Source organism: Anopheles arabiensis, chromosome 2 (genome assembly GCF_016920715.1).
Source record: "Anopheles arabiensis isolate DONGOLA chromosome 2, AaraD3, whole genome shotgun sequence".
Classification (NCBI taxonomy): Eukaryota; Metazoa; Arthropoda; class Insecta; order Diptera; family Culicidae; genus Anopheles; species Anopheles arabiensis.
Window position 1 is genome coordinate 102,606,543 of NC_053517.1, and position 21,529 is coordinate 102,628,071.

At 44.8% G+C, this 21,529-nt stretch overlaps 1 protein-coding gene across 1 annotated transcript in view; it reads left to right on the forward strand.

Annotated features, from left to right (window-relative positions):
• LOC120896437 overlaps window positions 1–21,529 on the forward strand; it is a 137,502-nt gene that overhangs the window by 10,254 nt on the left and 105,719 nt on the right. Inside the window, exon 2 of the mRNA XM_040300565.1 lies at window positions 17,711–17,862. Within this exon, the coding sequence (XP_040156499.1) occupies window positions 17,792–17,862 (71 nt within the window). The 5' untranslated portion in view covers window positions 17,711–17,791. The remainder of the gene's footprint in view (window positions 1–17,710; window positions 17,863–21,529) is intronic.

Here is a 21,529-nt window from a genome sequence, read left to right on the forward strand (position 1 = left end):
CGGGTTGCCTGCTCGCAACTGTTCGAGACCGTTCACTAAAGCATTAAACTTTTAGGATCCAAATCCAAAATTCAACCCAAAGTTGACAAATTTCTGCTTGTTCATGCACACAAGCCCTTCCCTTTGGAGCACACAGTTTTTTTTCATTCATTTTGTGCAAAGAAAAGGACATCTCTCTGGAGCTCCTGCTCACTCCTTCCCCATGTCCTTCGGTGATTTGCAATCGTCTTGGTTTTGACGAAGACCCTTGGATGACTCTGTGGAAGTTCGGTCAAGATCTCTCTTACGTTTTTTGGGACTTTTTTTGTGGCTGCCAATTCTTCGTCTTCTACTCCGACCGATAGAATCGTTCAGCAAAATCCAGGACCGTACGAAAAGAAAAAAAACCCACCACCCAGCCCCAAGGCTCGTCCATCCGGTAGCGGCGCGTACGTGACCAAATCAAATAGAAAGCCTAGAAATGACGCCGGACTACCGCTCCGCTCCGGCACTGTTGCCTTAGAACGTACGCCAACTTGCCCTGCGCCTCTGCATTGACGAGCGGCTGCCGTTTGGTGTCGAAGTCGTCCATCCTGGAAAGGGACCGCCACGATGGTTCGTGCTCGGTTCGGCGGCCGTACGTTCGTACACTTACGGGGCGAAATTCTTTCCCTCGGCGGTACACAATTCCTTCATCCGGTGTAATGAAGCCGAAAGCGTCTTACACACGAGTGGCCAGCAAGAATGTGGAGGACGAGAACCCAAAAACCACCATAATGCAAAGTGTGCGGGCTTTGAGTGGGATGATGGGTGGTGGAAGTAGAAGTTGTAGTAAGCAGCGCAGCCCAAACCCTACGAAAGGTCCGCCGCTGTTTGCAGGCGAAAGGAATGAAGATAAATTAACCGAGTAAACATAAATTGCGGATTAACTTTAAGTCATCGCCCGGATAATGGAAGTAATTTTGAAAATGGCAACAAAACTGCTTTGTTTTTTGGGATGTTTGTGTGTGTGTTTGTGCGTCTTTAGCTTCTTCTTCGGCATTTGCATTTGTATGTGGTTAGCAAAGAAGCTTATAAGGTGGATGGAATATTATTTATATCATTTTTTCGATAGCGCAATATCATGGTGTTGGTTGTAAGGAAAGAAAAATGAATTCTATCGATCTAGTCTAGTAGATTGGATCCATTACTGGGATGCTGAATGATAGCAATACTGTAAACGTACAGCAATTAATGATTTAATTAGTCTCTTTAGAGTTTCTAGCAGCGCTTGGGTCGAGTTTTACGTCCCTTGTGAGGCACACAATCCATCCGCAAGGCTCTCCATCACCGTCCTTGCAGCAGGAAACCTGCAACTTGCAGGGCATTGAAACAAAAAAATCAAGCAAAATAGTCTCAAACGGCCACGTGTTTTTTTCGCCACATCCGCACCATCCGATTGCACTCTACCCCGGGCCGGTTTTGCAGTTGACAGTTTGATGAAATATGTGTAACCGGAAAGTGATGCAACCTTCCCCGCCTGACTGACCGGACCCGGTGTGCTGCACCGGAGAGCGAGATGAATTATTTATCGCGGAAGAATGTTTATTTCATTTCTGTTGCTGCTGCTGCCCGCTGCTACTGCTGCAGCTGAACTGGTTCAAATCGAAAACAGAGACTGGGGGGATGGTAAAAGGGACAGTTGTGTATGTTCCGCTCGGTGCTGCCACCTGCATTAAAAATATCGTTTTTATCTCGTATTAATTTGTACCTACAATCCCCCCATTCATTCGCTCGTTCTGGTGGTGCTCAGCGGCTGGCCACCAAGCCGGTCGTCGCAGCGCAAGTGCGCTCGAAAGGTGAGAAAAAACCATTCAATTTGAGCCCATTTTGGTGGTGTTGTGTGAGCGATTTTGTTTTTCTCTCTTTAGTTTTTATTAATCCACTACGGTAGAACAATTTGTATTTTGTCAAGCGTGTGTCGGCTTAAATTGATTACCGAAGCAATCAACAAATGGGCAGAGCAGTGCCTAAACTCCATCTCATCGGGTGGCACGGGCAGGCGAACCGGCACACAGCAACCGCTGTTAAATGCAGCTAGTAAACCTTCATCTTAACCTCCACCTAAAGGGGGGTCGGTCAGGCTGGTTGTCCTCGCGTAGGCACCGCCAGGCGCATCCAGCTTGCGCGTTCGGAGGACATCCACTCATCGAGAGCAAGAGTACGCGTCGCTTCCAAAACATCGGCCACCAAACAGCCATCATCTTCATTTTCACCCTCAGTGGGGGGGAAAACCTTCATCGCCAACTAAACCCGCCGCAAATACCGCTGATCGGCTTTTGCTCGCCCTTTTGTTGGCGCAAACTCAGGTGCAATAGCGACAACAACACAAAAACTAGTCCCCACACACTTTGATAAACCTGTGTGGACTTGTTCGCAAGGTTGATCGTATGATCGGTCGGGTACGATTGCAAGATCGAACGATCTCGAACCAAAGGGAGTGTCATTGGACAAGAAAATACTCAATATGACAAAAAAATGATGTCAAATAATAGTAGCAAATAAGTCTTTAAGCAACCAAAGTTTGAAATGCTAGACTTAGACACTAAATCTTTGACTGTTGACTGTCGTAAATCGTTTCCAAACGAATAGTTGTACCCAAAACATCGAACATCGTCGAATAGTTTGCTCCGACTGCCCAATAAATCATAAAGTCCCGTCTTTTACGATTATTGCTCTCTACAGCGGGAGACAATTTTTTATATGCTAACCTACCCTCCCCGAACAATCTTACTCCTTGCCGGTGCTCTTTAAATTGGTGCCAATAGATTCTTCCACATTTTTTTGTTGCCTCTCGGTTTGAAATCAGACACACTAAAATATGCAAAATTTCAACCTGTCTCTCGCACTCTATTTCACTCTATCTGGTTGTAGGACCGAATAGATGAGACGGTCGTTGTACTTTATTGGTCGAAAAATGTCGATCATTGGTGTAGAGCCTGATGGGGAGCGTTGAAATCTTCGTATTGGAAGAGTATTACAGAAAGACGACCCCATCTTCTAGGTGGAGCAGGGTAGTCGGTGAAACAAATCCCTCCTCTGCCCCCAGAGAAGCAGCATTAGCAGTAGGATGGGATTAGTAGCCAAAAGCGATAGGTTGAAGATGTCTTCTTCCAATGTCTGTGTTTTTTTTGGCTTCAGTTGATAAATAAATCTCGTACCGCAGCATAAATTGTGAATAATGGATCATAAATTAGATTTGACATCCCGCTCGATGGGGTATCAATTAATGGTGCAGGATGACGCTCCGAAGACCTCGCCAGGCCCCCCACCTCTCGGGACGACTCATTGTCACCTGTTTGTATTGGCGGAATGAAGCAGAGAATGGGGCAGTAGGAGAAGGTAGGAGCTCTGAAGAAGGATGTAAAAATTAGAAACCGATTATCCTTCGCCATTTCGCACCCCTCGAGCCGCGTGAGCGTTCGGCTCCTCAAGAATCCCCAAACATGGCCCTGGTGGGTTCGAAAATATTTTGATTAACTAAACGTTTTGCATATTTCTCGCATATGTCGGCTCCTCGCACAACACAACAAACCACTATCGGGGAATCGAGATAATAACACTTTAAAATAATCTACCCCAAAATAAAGCGGCGCGGGGAGGGCAGGCTCTGGGAGATTGAGGGCTGTGGGACGATTGGCCTATCAGCCGCCTTGTTGCGTTCCAAACCATTATTGATGCTTGTTGTTATAGTATTTATTGAGAGCGAGGCACGCTTTGGAGGGCTGAAGAAACTGATTGTTAATTTTTCAACACATTGAAGCCCCAAAAGGGAAGCGCTGCGACGCAATCGTTCATGCCGATTTGTCGATTGGGCTGGTACATTTATTGTATTAAATGCGTGTGCGTGTGTGTGCGCGCGTGTGTTTATAAATATAAATTGTTACGGTCGGTTGGAGCACCTCCACGTTGCTTGTAAGTTGTTTTTTTTTTCTTCATTTGGTCGAAACGATCATGTCCCTTGTCGCACGTAAACGCGATACAAATCGTAACCAGTTTCGCTTGAGCAATGATTCATTTCGAGGCGAGTGGGCGAGATTCGTTTTACGAGTCAGTTGGCTGAGGTTGAGCTTCAGTTCCTTATGATGTCGTTTTCTTACTTCTTGTCCCCCGGTGCACCACCGCAGTGATCAGAAACCAACAACTGCCAGTCGTCGTCGTCGTCGTCATCGACGTGATGGTGGGATGGCACTGAGCGCATTTAAGTCCGATTCGATTAAATAGTTAGTGCTCCAGCCTGCACCAACCAACCCGAAACTCGTACGCACGCGGGGCAACTTGCAGTTAAAGCCCACCAACGATCGAATCCGATGAAGATGATGATGATGATGAAGTCATTAATAAAGAGGTTTCGCGTAGAGTTTGAAGTTGAAACTACAGGCCAGGCGCCCCCTTCATTTAAAAAACGGTTCGTTTCTCCCTAGAGGGCGCCCCGCTCGGGCCGAGACGATTTGTCATTGGAATTTATCACCGTCAGCAAAGCAAGGTTAGGCAAGGTGAAGGTGGATAGTTTTGGGGGCAGCTTGACACATTGTAAAAACTGTAGCGCTGCGTTACGAGCTCGCGCGATCGTTCTTGAGCTTGAGATCGTGATCGAACGAGTGCGATAAATGCGAATTGCAGGTGGATTAGCGCCCAACGAGGCGATTTGTATGCGAGTTTTAGCAGAGTGCTGGGTGGTTTGGATTAAGGTTAAACCGGTGCAATGTGGTACTCTTTATGGTTGTTTCAGTCGCGGAACAAGTATTTACATCAGTACAAGTAAGAAACATATAGTTTGCAAGGTTTTTCAATCAGTCGACTTTCCAATAGGTTAACTTGATTTTATTCATTCTCATGAGAGTTCTGAAAGTATAAAATCTCCTAAAGAAGCGCAAAATCACATTTAAATTCAAAATATGGAAATACTCTTCTCATCAGTCCAAAGTCCAAAGGTAAACGGTGCACAAGGATACAATCAAAGAACATTAATTTCTTCGAAATCGCAACTTACTCTATGAAAACCTCCCCGACCAAGGCAAATGTAACAAAAGGCCAACCGTCGATTGTTAATCGCCATCTTCTCGCTAAACGTAATATCATCATTTGGGCGTGATTGACTTGCCCCCGCAATGCCATATCGCTCGCTGCAGTTGATTGACGGGCAAATTAATCATTTACTGGCAACCGTCTTCCCGTAGATGTCCCGTCTTCTCTGTGGTTTTGTTTCTCGCAGCACTCGGAAGAATCGCAAGCCGTCCCACACCTTTTTCAACTCCCCTTTGGCGATCGTATCGATGCACCATCTCCACCTCATTATGCACCACGATTGCTGTCGGCTTTACGGAGTTCGTGAGCGTTGGCCCCCGGGGGTATGGGTGACATAAGTTTTTTAATGCTCATTAATTGCACGAACTCGATCGACACAGAGATCCCGGACGGGCGCTCTAAATGGATAAAGCCGTCGAATACGTATGGTTTATTAAAAATGGATTGCAGCTCGCGTCGCTCGATCAATTAATAATGTTGGTGTTGGTGTGGTGACCTCCATTCCCCATCCCATCGCCGGGGCGCCAGATGACCAAAAGGGGCGTGGAGTGGTGACCTGGGGGAGTGTTGGGAGGACAACATGCGGTGCTGCGGTTTTTCGGTACGTGCAGATTTCATCGCAATGCCTATTGGGTGGTGTGTGTGTGTGTGTGTTAAGGGGGAATTTCAATCACTTCGGACAAACATGTGATGTGAATTAAAATGGCCTCACAAACTGAGGGTAGCGCAGGAAGTCCACATAGGGGGAGGTGATGGGGTGGTGAAAAAACTATCGCTCATTTTATTAGCACATCGGATCATATCACAATCAAGCGTAAAACCATTTTGATCTTCTAATTAAAATTTTATCATCATCATCGATTCCGGCGCTGGAGATGGTGCTGGAAAATGTCGGTGAAAAGAGAGTAGTGTATGGGTGCGTGTGTGTGTTTCTGTGAGTGAGAGTGTAAGAATAGATCAAAGCCATAGTGTCAGCAATATTAATTGGATGCAGTTGTATGGGTTTGATCGATAACATTTACACCATTCTACTGGAAATTAAGAGCTACAATGAGATGAGAAAATGAAACAGTTTTTTGCACATTCAATCATATTTTCTTATTACAAAAATTCAAGTTGGATTCCAAAAAAAACACATTTTCTTAAGAACTTTCCAAACGAATAATTTCTGATTCATCCTGCTTGGACATCGGGAGCAGCTTTTAATTGATTCCTATAGGTTGGGAAAACAGCAGCACGAGCTCACGCTCAGCCCACCGTCAACCTCAGGGAAGCGTTCCAATTATCTCGACAAAATGGTCTTCCTCACGTAACGAGACAGCAGCAGAACGTGATCGATATTGGGACGCCAAAGCCATCGCATTGGTCCCACTTCACCACCCGGGGGGGGGGGTGGGGGAGGGGTAGGAGAAGACCGGGTAGGAGGTATTTAGGAGGTCATGCTATAATAATGCTTTATCTAATTTGCACGTCATAAATTTTAAATTTATTTATTCGACCGATTCTTTTCGCTGGTGCGGCCGGGTGCGTTTTATCCAATCCACGGCGTTAGAATGGTAATGGGATAAAGAGAGTGATAGAGGGAGAGGACCAAGGAGTGGACAGAGACCACGCGGGAACAGGGCGAGGTGTCCAGCACGATAATGCAGACCCTAATGCAGAGCCTCCAGCCAATTGAAATGCACTCCAATCTAAATTGGAGCCAACCGACCGCCAATCTAACCCCTTTTCCCCCCTGTTCTCCCGATCAGATACACTGCTGTTGCTGCTGCTGCTGCTGCGGGCTACTTTTGCGACAACCTAATCATCGAGTTCATTCATTCGTAAACTATTCGCAAATTCGAATAACGTGCGCAATACGCTAATGGCTGGTGAAAAGTGTTAGTTTGTATTAGGGCTTACGCGTGATTTCGCGACCGAGTGTGTGTGGGAAGGAAAAACTCTCTTCCACAGTTGGTGAGGGGTGAAGGGTGAGGGGAGAGGAGTGCTGCGGTCGGATAAACAACTAATCAATCAATTATTCCATTACGCGATCATTATTGTTGTTATTAATGGATACTATTTGCATTCGAAATTATTTGATTGCGATTTGTCAAACACGAATTGGCGGACGGACACGGCCCAGGGCCCGGGTGCGTTGTTTTGTCATGATGTCGTTGTACGTGTGTGGGGCAGAGGGACCCATGTGGGGTGTACACATATTGGCACAATTAGAAGGTGCACAAATGATTGCATGGGGCTTTTTTAAGATGGGTGCAACATAAACACAATTCGTGATCATGACAATATGATGAGCAGTAGTTGTGATATTTTAAGGAAATAACTCAGCAGCAAGAAAAGGTGATTTCTGGGCCAATCATTTACATTACTAAACCACAGCTTTGATTTTTAAAATGATCGTTTGGCACTTGAAATCAAATTTGTATAATTTCAAATGACTATTATGTACTGATTTTTGTGATTTATGTAAAAAGCGTCTCCTTATTAGCCACATCAGTAATGCCAGCCAGTCCCTTTAATTGCTTCCATTTCGATGGAAATACTAATTAGCAGCCTGAAACAATACAATCCATTCGAGTAGCTCATTCGAGTTGACACTTGATAAAGTTGATCAAACGAAAAAAAAAAACAAACATCGCAATCCCGCTCATACTCTCTTGGGGAAATAAAACAGAAAAACTCATACAAAAAAAAACACACACACACACACACACTCTGTTACCATAATTGATTTCAATTCATCACAGCTAGCACCTCATAAAGGAATGCAAATGTTTGATTGCATAATTCCACCGAGCCCACACGGCCTGTGTGACTCAACTGTTCCGGCGTTTAAAGCAAAATGTGTGTGTTATAGGTGTTTCAATTTAAAAGGTGTTGTTTTTTTAATTTTTAACATAAATCTAATCATGATCGATGTGTTTTCCAACACATTTTTAAACAAATTTGTAATAACAAAACGGTTTTCTCGAAACAAAGCTACACCACAACTAAAACCAAGCTTGCGTTGTACGGTGATATCTCTATTAAAATATGCAATACATGATAAATGGATTCTCGTTCGCGTTTGGTACACGCAGTCAAGCAGCTTCACCACCTACAAGCGATCGATTCTGGTTGGTAAATAGGACCCACAGCCAAATACGAACCCATCGGAACACGTTGTCTCTCCCGATCGGCGGATCGGTGAAGTTTCCGTGGGCTGGCTTAGATCGCTTGATTGCCATCAATGTCTCGCAGCTGTGGAGGTGTTTCTTGTGGCAAAAAAAACTTACTCCGGTACAGGGAGAGCCCGCATTGGGGAACATAAATCAATTAATCTGTCCCGATCCCGAGGATTGGGAGTGGTGCATCGACGCTTGGTACTAACAAACGGGCGCGTTAATAGGCGAGTTTGTGCAACAATAGTAATGCAAACAAACGATTGACAGACATATACACGTTACATCAAGGCGTGCAATTGCAAAAAAGTACGAGTTCGATTGCTTTGAGAGCTGTTTGAATGATTTCAGACTGGATTGGTGAAGTTGACCTTGGCTCACATTGCTCTCGGAACGTTTGCACAACCTCAAACCTCAAACGGTGTACCACGCAATCGGTATTAAACGCCATTTTCCTGATCATTCCAGAATCAATCGCAATCGCAATTTCCCACAAAATGCCCGCAAATCAATGCCAGCACCAGCTGCTACCGCTGTCCTTCCGTTGTTGCCGTTTGTTGCTCAATCGTTGTTCCACCTCACCAGCGAAGGGTTTTCAAAACTCACTTTTCCCAGTGCCAGCTGTTACACCGGCGGTACACCGAAATTCATCGTAAAACAAAACCACAAACTACTGTCGCTACTACAACTTGTTTGCTTCTGCTGCTGCTGCTACTTTTCGTGAAAATGTGTTTCAAAATGTGTCGAACATTTCAAACCACAAAACAAGCCGCCACTTGCACACACACGGCTGTGTTGACGATGTAGTATTCGTAGAAACTAGAGGAAAGTAAGCCAAAGTGATGAAAAGCCCGTAGACAACGATTTTCGTGACCATGTTCCGCGTCTGTACCGCGGGCTTGTGCAGTAGTGAAAGTGTTTCTCCCTTCTTTTCGATTGCTTTTTTCTCTCACTCGCCTTTTTGCCTTACTCCTGGTAGAGTTAGCAGCCAAACATCCCTCCACCATCCAGTCTACTAGTCCTTACGGTGTGTTTCGCGCTTGTGTGGGGATTCTTCCGTCTTAAATCAACCCTCGTTACAGGACGTCCTGTACCATCCACCCGATCCTTTTCGTTGCGCACAGTCCTTTGACAGTTGGCAGTCATCCCCCTTCCAGCTGTGTGTGTGTGTGCGTCCGGGACAGTCGGGACTTTTAAATTGAGAACACGGCGGCTGCGGCGGCGGGAAATGATATTAGGCTCAAAAATTATGACAAGCGACGAGCGAGCGTGTGTGCGGGTGTAAGGACCATGAAGAAGCATTGGCTTTGGGGGATTGGGCTTTGGTTGCTGTCGGGCCCTTGGTTTCGTTACGGTTTGTCGATGCGCTCAAGGTTCCGCGTTCCTTGCGCACGGTAGCATCCCGCACTCGGAGGGTGCGTTGGTGGTGGTTTCGTGGGTGAGATTTTGCTTCACCCCTTGTGCACGAGGAGTTCCCGTTGCCTTGAACGTGCTCGCTCGTTCCGGTGCAAAGCGTTCGTTTGTGGTTGATTTTTGTGGCGGTGCGACGGGGTACGGCGATGGTGTTATTATCTTATTTCTAGGCTTTAAAGCAATATCCACATCGTATGCAGTGTGTGTGTAAGGTGGAAAAGTGGGAGGTGGGACAGAGGGATGGATTTGCTCAGTGCCAAGGGACAATCGAATTTGATTTAGATTTTTTTTTTCGTCGTTGCGAAAGCGCAATGCGTATCGAAATGTGTGGCACCAAATCAACGGTTTAAAGCAGGGTTCCAGAATAAATGATACACATTTTGTGGCAGAAAAAATTGGATTATGGCTTCGTTTAAACAAATATTGATAAACGAGTCCTTTTTTTTATATTTCAAATCAACGTAGGAATAGTGGAAAGAATGTCAATGGCGATGATAAAGAGTCTTGTTATTGGAAGTATAGTGTCGTTCGAAACATCTCCTTTATCATTCTGAGAAACGAGTCCTTGCTGAACACTTTTATGGTAGAAAAACAGCAGCACTACACAAACTAAACGTTTATCAGAAAATTGAATTCAATTGCGAAAACAAATACACACATATAGGTAGGTTTAAATAGACATTCAGCATTTTTGTATACTTTTTTTTCAATAAAACCCTGATTTATGATGTAAAATACATCAAACTTCAATAAATAATTGAAGAATTCATTCGAAAATCTTTTAGTTTTTACTACTATTCCGTGATATTTCTCGCGAATTACCATGCAAAAATGGATGGAATAGGACTGGAATAATATGAATTGAATGAACAAATACAGCGAATAATACTTCCAAGTACACGATCAAAATTATGGTCCAACAATTTGATAAGGTTTAATGTTTGTAAAGATAATGTAAGGATTTGTCTCAAAAATCACCAGAGATATGGAATTAAGGTCTTATCAAACGAAACTCGTGTGACTGCGACTTGAAAGGAGCTCAGATCGTATTTTGATCTTTAGCGATCTTCTAAAGATCGAAGAAATGAGAAATGGTTGTATGATTTGTCCTTTTATTAATGACTACACTCTACTAGTACTCCCAAGTACATGCAATGGGTTAAAAATGAAGTTAAACTCACAACGACTCAATTTACCCAAATCTTACTTATGCATGTTTAATGTTACTTTCTGCCTTTCGTTCAATAAATCATTCACCCAGCGACCATTGCGACCATATTTATTAATAAAACCCGACAAAAACCATGATCAGATTAAAGCGAAATCAACACCAAATCTGTTGTCGCTATAAAACCGTCCAATTATAAAGTGGTAAATGAACGGTTTCACGCTAATTTGCATACAAAGCTTCCGTTTGAACCTGCCAAAAGGGGCTCGTGTCTCGAGGATCGTGCGCGCGCGTGCAAAAAAAAAGAATCATCTTTTTATTGCCATTTTTTTAAACACTTAAGTTCCACCAGATTTATTCATTCAAGTTGGAGGTAAAAAAAAACACCACCAGCAAACAAAATTCCTCTCAACCAAGCGGTGAGGAGTGCACTCGGCAACCTCCATAAAAAAGCCTTCGCTTCAAGCACGCCGCGATATGATGCATTTTAATGACATGTGTGAATGCATTTTATTGCACCACTCGCTCAATAAACCACGGCCTTTCGCTTGCTGCCCGGCTGCTGCTGCTGCTGCTGTCCTTCACTGCCATTTGAACGCTTGCAAACGGGATGCCTTTAAGATGGCAACATTCCCTTTCCATCGCATCACCCCCTCCAATCATCATCTTCCAATGGCAACCCTTTGCCCGCGGTGTCAATAAATGTGTCAAAAGTCAAGTACAATCGTGTCAAACGAACATCATCCCGCTTTTACAGCCACAGAAGCTTCGTTTCGGCTGGGTTGCCATTAAAAATCTTGGGTTCTCGTTCGTCCCTTTGCCCGCGACCAGCTGTGTGTTTAATCACGGAATGGCTCATAAAACTCCTTAACCAGCCTCCAAGCGCTCGGTCGGTCGGTCGGTCACGCGGTCCAGCACCGCAAGTAATTAAAACATCAATTAAACAACTGTTTCCGGGTGGATCAGAAAGCGGTGGTTCGTTGCCTGTTGCCACCGAGATACTCTTCTCCAAGAAGCAGAATGAAAAACATACCGCATCAGACACATTCTCGCATAAAGTCAAGCCGTCAGGGCACCGCAGCACTCCCTCGCAGGGGTAGAAAGGTCATGAACCGGGCCCGTTATCGACTTATCCTAAAACTCGCTCGCCGGAACAAATGACCCGACCGAAAGGGGCCAATGGGTGATTATTGAGTCAGAAGGATTGGTTGGAGTTTTTTGTGTGTGTGCTGCTTCTTGCTGTAGTGCGCGTTTTGCTGTGACGGGCAGTTTTCCCTGAACGCAAGGGAAAACGGATTTCCGCACGGAATGCGTTGGATGAGTTTTAGAGTCGTAGGAATTTTCTCCTTTTTTTGGCGATATAAAAAAACCCCTTTTATTGGTACATTTCCCTGTCACTGTCACAGCGAGACGCAGTACAGCCAGTGTGACATTGGACTGATAAGAAATTCCACTGCTCTATTCCACCATACAGCTTAAGGGGGAAGGAAAAGAGTGCGAAAAATACACAAGCAACTCAACTATTTCCCGATGCTTTGCTATCTTTAACCCTTGACGATTGAATGGGGAAATCCTTTTTCTGTGTGTGTGCGTTTTTTTTTTACTTCACAGTTTCTGTGAGCCCAGTTTCCAATTCGCTTTCCATTTAACCGATTCGGCTGAACGATAACCAACCGGAGGAGTACGATCCGGGGGCAAATGACACTCATAAGACGGTGGTAATGGAGCTTGTAAGCACTGTCCAAAACTGTCGCACGGACACTGAGACGAGCTCGAGGATGAGCGTGAGCGTTTTTTTCCTCCTTTTACTTTCTTCGTTGACTTTCTCCTTCCGCCACGCAAAACATTATCCTGCCTCGAATGGTCCACCAACCGACCTTCCCCAGCCTTTTCCCGGGGTAGCTGACTCCTCACTCCACCAGTGATCTGAACGCGCAATTTTATGTGCGTCTTCTGTAGCTTCCCTCCAGCCCGTGGGTCGTCAAATTTTATAGCCGTCAAGAACAGAAAGTTCCTTATGGTTTCGCCTTTTGCTCGTGCTGTATTTAGACGCTGTGTGACCGTTTAGGTTGTCTTTTAGCCGCTGTTCTTTTTTTTTTTGTTGCTACACGCAATGTCTGCTTCATCTCTTTGCCGTTGTTCTGCGGTCGTTTCTGGTCACTGAGTATTGTAATAACCGTGGATGAGGCACTGAAGGATTTGCTTACTTGACAGGAATGCAGAACCATCCCGGGCTGCTTGCACAATGGCAGGAGTTATTGCTGAGTCTGAAGTGTGTATAACCGGGCGCGTGTTCAAATTGCAGCCATTTCAGCCTTTTTGCTGTGTGTGTGTTTGGAGTTTATAAAAATGTACATTTCTTTTGGTTGGAAAGTGAAGTGGTAATAAAAATAGCCGCCGGATGGAAGAGTGTGTTTAAAATTAAATTCGTTGCGTTTGGATGCATGATCAGCAGTTAGTTTAGAAAAGAAATATTTCATAGAATTGAAGTGGTGATGTACTCCTTTAAAGTGAATAGAATATATTCAAATATAAAAGATAAAAATTATGATATGGCTGAATGTTTGAGGACAACAATCTTCGATGTCCGTTCAGCTCTTGACATTTCCCCAATACTTCTCGTGGGTTTGCTTATTTCATAGGAAGCAGTCGTTTTAGGTTATTGGTACAATTTTGAACGTTTTGTCACAGCAGCATGTATCATCAAAAATACAAAACCAGATCATCAAAATCTCAACTGATGCCTGACATTCCATAATCCAACAAATGATTGAAAGTACTTTTGAATCTCTCAAGAGCATCTTTAAAACATCATGTTGTTATAGAGTCATTCTTATAGAAAATTCTGAGTCACTGATCTAAAGCAGTTTAGCTGGGCAAGAAACAGAGTTCCAATATCAGTGAAATCCAAACAGACAGATAAAAAAATGTTATCTGCAACAACATGCGATCCCATCCGTCTTTGAGCAGTTGGACATGACGAATAACAGTTAGAATCTTCATAGTTGACTTCCAATTGCACAATGTAAATTCTATTTTACTTTGAGGTATCTTAGTTGCAGCGAAATTATGATTCTGTGATAATAATTTTCACTTTGTCCCAAAGCTGTAGTGACGTTTCGACCTTTTGCGAAGTAATATCATTTAATCATTACTTATGCGTACACATAATGGCTTTTTCTTCTTATTTCCGACTGACTACTCTCTCTCTCTCTCTCTATAACTTAAATTCCATCGAAACCTGCCCACCCATACTGTTCGACACTAAATCATAACGATACTCAATAGTGTTGTTCAATTTTCTTCTCTTCACCTTCATAGTTCGCCTAATCAACCCTAACCTCACCGGCAGGAACGGCCTCCTCCAATTCCCCCGTCGCCGTCAATACATCATTTTTGCACACACGAAAACACACACACGGTCCAATTTGCAACAACATCCCTTCCGAACATCCCAAATGCTCACACCTAATGGAGACATTTGTCCTCCGGTCCGGTGCATGCAGGCTCGCGCGGCCTCGAACCATCTCATTAGCCACCGCCAACTGCCCTCCGGTTGCACTAAATTGTCTAATTAGGCTGGGCAACAGTTTAGCTCTCCCTTCTTTTTTCCCGCACAACTTTCACCTCGCTCTCGCACCGCCGCCGCCTTGCCGCAGAAACCTCCGCAACCGCCTCTGCTTCTCAGTTTACAGCATTATGGTGTAATTGTAATTGGAAAGAATTAAGACGCAAGTGAATCCCTGGTACGCGGGATTAGCTTTACAGCATCGCGCACATCGGAACACGGACACACTCTGTTGGTGCGCCGGGGTGGTGCAAAAATGAGGGAAGCGTTATATTGGTCCCTTGCGGCCGGCACTGCGGGTGTTCCGTACCGCTGCGGGGCACACCGTACGTTGATTGGAATCCGTTGACGCGCGGGGACTCGTCAAGTGGATGGTGGTGGTGGTGTTACGTTTACAAAAAGGGTGTTGCTCGGTAGGCAACAACGGGGACGCCACGCCAAGTGCTATTGAGACGAGTTTGAGAAGAACAATGCAGTCAAGTTGTCACTCCTATTGTGTGTGGATGTTCTGCTCTGAAAGGAAGTTGAGGTTGATGAAATTTTTGGCTCAAAAGAATTCTTGCTGAAAGTGTGAAGCGGAAACCTCAACACTCGTTCACACCCGAATGTACAGTTCCCGGTAAGTCCACGCAAAAGGTTTGTACGGGAAGCACAATCCCGGCTGCAGCAGGAAGGATTTAACTTGTTATTAATAATTGATTGATGGATGTTTAAAATTTCTCCTCCAAACCTTCCCAACTGTGCAGTCGGGGTTTCATTCATTTCTTCACTTTTAAATGTGTCTCACACACACACACACACACACACACACACACTCCCTCAAAAAATGGACAAAAGGACACACGCGCGCGCTCTCGCATCGGACCGAATCGATCAATCGTTGATTGTCTTTGCCGGGGCTTAGCGCGGCGTAAGCTGGCAGCGGCAAACCGTAGCATCAGCGTGGCCGAAAGGGCGACAGTGCAGAAAATGAGATTGAAATGACAAAACAGAAAATCGGCTTTAATCGGCCCGAGCCACCGCGGCTGGCTGTCCCCGTGGCTTCCAACTGGGTTGTGTGATTCCCCCATTCGCAAGAGAAATGTTGGGTTTTTTTGTGTCTCTGGTGCACTGTCAACTTTGAACTTCCTTCACCCAGCTTTAGTAGCAGAAGAAGGGTGTCGATGATGAACCATCATCAACCCCCGTAGGGAGATCAGAGCTGAGAGGAGAAACAGGAGAGAAAAAACCTCCCCAATTGCCTCACAATCTAACCGTAGAAGATCTAACCGAAACGTGACATATGCCACGATTGGCAGGCCCAAAATGTCCGGCTTTGAGGCATTCGGGACATCGTCCTCTTTCCTCCCAACAGTGGCGATGATGATAATGAACCTTCCTGCAGGACTGCTCCTACTGGAAGGACTGCACAAGGCTTACTCGGGGCCAGGATCTGGATCGGTGAATCGCAAAAAAACCCTTTCACACACACACACTGCCCGTGGAATGTGCGCCCCGGTCGTGTCTTCCGGTGATGATAATGCGATTTTGATACATCCTGTATGACGTTTTGATGAAGGTACGGGCTCATCACGACGAGACCGAGGTTCCGTTGTTTATCTTGATGAGTCTCTTTGCCGGAGAAAGGCCACAAGACCCGTGTCGAAGGTTACCACTGTGCTTGTGTGTATCTGGAATTAGACACGAGCGCAAGGGTCATCACCGATCCAAGTGTTTAACGGGGGAGAGCATCACAAATCGAGTGAGACTGTAAACTGGTGCTTAGGCCGTGTGTCCTTCTACTTATGATTAGTGATAAGAAACGCTTTGGAAGATTTAAAATCACTACTTTTACTAGCTGCAAATGTGTCTTTTCGATGTGTTGGGAGTGCATTAAAGTTGAAGTGTTAAACCGCAACACTGCAGCACCGCAAATAGAGTGGTTAGGAAATGGGAACCACTTCATATGGATCAAATTCCACAACCATCTTGACTTGTTACATCTGCATTCCTGCCAAATGGGGGTAGAGGGTGGAACACGCACAGGACCCAGGTTTTGCGCTAACGAAGTAACAATAACTCACACCGTGGTAGAACCGCCGTGTGGTGGAAGTTTTACGCCGCAACTAAATTATGTTCCACTTATCCTTGGAACGCGCACGAGCGCCACCCGTCCGTCCGTCCACAAGGAAAAAGGGAAACTTGTTCCTACAAACAGCACACAATTTTCACCCGTGGTGCCTCCCGTTGCTTGAGAGTAACTAGAAATACTTTTACTCATTTACCTTTCCACCGCCTCCGCTTGCGGCTTATCCTTATCGTCGCTGCTCGCTGTTTTGTGCGAACGAACGAGCAACTTCCTTTTCCACAAAACGTCCAAGTACACCACTGCGGCGTCCATTCAAGGATTTCTTGGTGAAACTACGTTACTACGCGAGGGGTTGGTGTGTGTGTGTGTGTGTGTGTGTGTGTGTGTGTGTGAGATTCCAGAACGAATCGCCTCTTTACAGCGCACCGGAACGAGCTAATTAAAAACACTTGCGGTACACGGTGAGTTTTATGTCCTGCCCGTCCTGGTGCTGGGTTGTGTGTTCTGGGGTTATAACTTCATATACGGATTGGTGGATTGGTGCGCGCGCGGTAGAAGGAAGTTAGTTGTTAGCATGTGTGTTCCTGATGTGGGTGCTTTGGAAGCACCATTTTGTGGGTTGCGGTTGTGGCAGAATTATAACAAAATTACAGTGAAATAAGCAAGGGAAAACAACCATCCTTTCTTTGTGTCACTTCATTCCTTTCAATCCCATCAAATTCCTTTCTCTCGAGAAGAACGCCATGTAAATCACACTGGCACGACGATGACGAAACGGGAAGAGACGTTACGAAACGTCCATTTTTCCTCTCGTTTACACTGCTTTTCCCCTTTTCGTAAATTTTATTATTTTTGACCGGTTGATCAAACTTGTGTAAACAAACCACGACAAGCGCACACGTTCACGCACCTTACCAGCATAAAAAAGTCGGACAACAACAACGAAAAAAACCATAATGAGAAATCTGTCACAAATTTTGATGGAATGTCAATATTTACCAACACGTCAGCTTGTGGGTTGTGGCGTTTTTTTACGGGGTTGCTTGGATATTCTGCGTTTTTACTTCTTCGTGCGCACACCACGGGGACTCTGCGGCGAGAGGCCTTCACGCTTTGCGCCACCTTGCGAGGTGCCTTATGTCACGGTGACAGGTTTTCACGCATACAGAACTGTTCTGGGAGTGACGTTCATGGGCTCTTCTGAGGGTTTTTGTTACCCCACTCTATCTCTCTGCTTTATCCTTGATCAGCATTTTTGCTTTCTTTTTCCCTTTGTTTTACCTTAGATCTCCTCGACTCTGGCACGCGTTCTTCGAGTTGGATTTGAACATCACTTCACCCGCACAAATCAAAGAGTGCGTTGAAGAATGCGATTTGTGCATTTGAGCGCGCGCGGGCCCGAAGACAACCGACGCCGACGACAAGGGCACGCCAATGGGTAAGTTTTTGAAGGTGGAAACCAAAAAAAAGTCATTATTATTTAAATAAGACAACCCATCAGAACCGGGCAGGGTAAAGCGAGTCTGACGTGGCTGTGAAGGCTCTCGAAGAAATAAGAACGGAACGCACGAATGCGCTCCATGCGGTGGCGGTGAAGAGTTGTCGCTGTGCTGTACGCTCTCTAAACGCCGTTGCAAAGTAAATATATAGAGCCTATGCTGAAGTGTGTGCGGCAGTGTTTGTGTTTGTAGCCTGGCAGCATCCTTTTTTCCCTATGCTCTCCCAAGGGGTAGCCGTTGGCAGCCACCGTATAACCGCAATGAAGCCACCGTTGGTGGTGGTTGTTTCGTTTTGAAAAAAAGGCACCACAAAAAAAAACGACGATTCCAAATCGACGCCTAACGTTGCGCAATAATGTAGAGAGAGTGTGTGTTGTGTGGAAGAGAACCAGAGGAAGGGTGTTGTAGGTGAGAAGGGAGGGAAAAAGGGTTGAGTGGGTAACTTCTGCTTGACTCATCACTTTTGACATTATGCCGTGATACGGTTCGGCCTATCACTTCGGCGCAAACAGTGGTGCCGGGTATCGAAAGGGAAATTTTTCAGCAGGAAACATATTCGATATGTTGGTGTTGAGTTAAAGGGATGGGGAAGAGGGGAGGGGGGGGGATGGTTGGGAGTGAGTGAAGAAAAATCTTGTTTTGGTTTTATGACGCGTACATGTGATTGGTTTGTGCAAGGGAGCTGGGAAAAAAATCTGTTGACGAAGGCAAAAGCTGCCTGACACTTTTCCGTGCTTTTGGGCGCATCCATTACCAAGCTGACGAGCCTTCGGCTGAAATGAAGAGAAAGGAAAGAGAGAGAGAGAGAGATAGAGAGAGAGAGACAGTTACTTTGAAGTGGAAAGGGAATTTTATTTTAAATTACATAGCAAATGTCGTTCCCTATAAGAAGGCACAGGGCACACATTGGTGTTGGCACAATGAGATTGAGAATCAAATCCAGATATGTATCTAACAAGACAAGCTGATTAAAAACGATCACAATCTGGTTGAGTAAGTCTATTGTGACATTTTGGCAATCGTGGGCAAGCTTTTTTGCTTGCTTTCTTATTGTTTTCTCATGCATTAGACTACAACTTGCTGGTTCTGTATTCAAATTGCAAGTTCAAGTCCTCAAAAGTTCAAATCCAAGGTCTTTGAGATAATTGCAACATATTACATAGCCTAGTTCAGTGTAAATCTGTTGGCAAAATGAATTGTTTGAGAAACTAGTGGATGTCTAACAGCTCATACTTAATTGAGTTCCAAATCTAGAAGTGCTGCAGGGTATTTATTAAGCATAAGCAGGAGTACCTCTTATATCAAATTCATTTGATGATTTAAAGTCTTAAATCATGCTAAATACGTTGCATTAAAACGAAATGAAGCATTCAGCTGAATGGATCTAAACATAAGCATTGCAGGAGCCAACTCATTTCCAATACTATCAACAAATATTAAGCTTCTGAAGTCAAACGGATCGCCAACACCTCCTTAACATTGCCTGCATCGTTACTGGTATTTCCTGCACACCTTGCACCATTTAATCGCATCAAATTCCCTCTTGGAATGCCAAAATAACAGCAAAAAACTCGTACAAAATAAACCGCACACTCCACTGAAGGATGTGGAAGGAAAGAAGACCATAAAGTGTTTTGGTTCCACCGGTTGCTTGGCCGGCCAAAACGCCATTTGAAAGTCAAATAGGAACACCAGTTCATTGAATGTCCTTTGTTTGATGGCAAGGAAGAAAAAGAGAGAGAGAGATGCTTGAAATCATCCCTTTTTTATCTGTGTCCTTAAATTCAAACCTACTTGAGACCTTCAGAAGTATGAATGAACTCGAGTTGAGCCCGAGTCCCGGAATGCGTATCCGCATTGATCTTTGGAAGATGTTTTATTCCTTCTTTCAACCTTTGCACCTTTCTCGAACCAGTGTGCAGTAGCATCGGGCGTAAAGTTCGTGTCTTATCGTGCACAAATCTCACATCTAACAACAACAACGGAAGCACATACACACTCGGAGGCACACCCTCCGAAAAAAGGCCACTAATCAATCGAACGGACGGTTCTTTCGCAAAGCTTCCTCCTGAGAGAGCCACCTCACTTAATGGCCCCCTCTTTGGTGAAGCAACAACTGGTTGCGGGAAGGGATTCCGGTGCTCTTCTCCCTTGTGCTAGAGCGGCGACCGGCAGAAGCCGATTTAGAATTCAAATTTATTCGTCACGGAGAATCCGTTCCCGTCGCCGTTGCCGGCGCCGTCGTCGTCATTGCCTTTTATCGTCGTTAGGTCGGTGCGCGTCGGTGAACTTGACCTCCTGGCTTAGTGAAATTGAAATATGCGTCATTTGAATGCGATTTGAGTTTTACTTGGCTCCTACTTTTCCGGCTCACGTGTACTTCACACACACACATACACACGCATACACGTACAGCTATTGCTCTCTTTCTCTCGCTTTCACTGAGAGTAAGTGTGTTTTTGGGGTGCAAAAAGGCTTCGAAAGGAGACAGACACAAAGAGGCAGTGCAGGCGCCACTGACTGACACTGCACGGGCCTGCATCCAAGAGTGGCAAAGGATGTCTGTCAGTGAGCAGTAGTACAATAAAAAACCAACCCACACACACAAACTGTTTGACATACTATACGAGCTGTAGACGTGTGTGTGTGTGTACAAGGACGCAACGCTCATACTAAGTACGTTGTGTATTCACTATAAAAAGGAGTGTGCAATCATCGGTATGCATCGGAGCAAGTTTCGGTCCTGTACACGCGGCACGGTTAGTGACGGGTTTTACGATCGCGTGTGAAGAACGAAGAGAGAGTGAGAGAGAGAAAGAGAGAGGTCTAGGAGGATAGAGAATTGCAGCTTTTTTGGGTGGCTTGAGGGAAAGCAAGACTTTTCCGGCTGCAGACAGAGCATTGGTGTCGTTGACCTAGTGAAAGTGAAACGTCGCTCGGATGTTGGAAGGATGTTGAGTGGCGGAATCGGTGGAAATGTTTTGTTTGGTGGGTTATGGTGATGTCTTTAGAGGATTTTGCTGAAAAAGATGTGTGCAAGGGTATGGTTTGCTTATAGAATTGCGTTAGAATGTTTGTTATTGTTGCGGTGGATTTGTATTATGGTACAAATGTTTAGGAAATAATAAGGAAACATTTAAGGAAATCATTTTAAATAATTTAGTTCAAAGAGCGGCAAAATCAAAGAAAGCCAAGTAAAAGATTATTTGCATTTTGTAAACATAATTTTGCTTTGCTAAACAAACAAACACACTCAAAGAAACAAATGATCACAAACAAACAAAGGACATACAGGACACGGTGATGCTTCCGGCTTGTCCCATGCACAGTCCAAAAAAAAGGAAAACATTCGATAATAGCAAAAGCAAAAAAAAGATGATAATAAAACAATCACCTGCTGGAAAAACTCATCCACATTCCAATAACACTCCATTATCCGTGGGTGGAGTGCTTTTCCATGGTCGTTAGAGGGAGTTGAGAAGGAGCAACAACAACAACAAGAACAAAAAACGATAAAAAGAAACACACGATCCTGCTGCTGGATACATTCATTCATTCGCAAAGCATTCATTCCCATCCCACGAGTGCGAATGGGCGGAGGAAAAT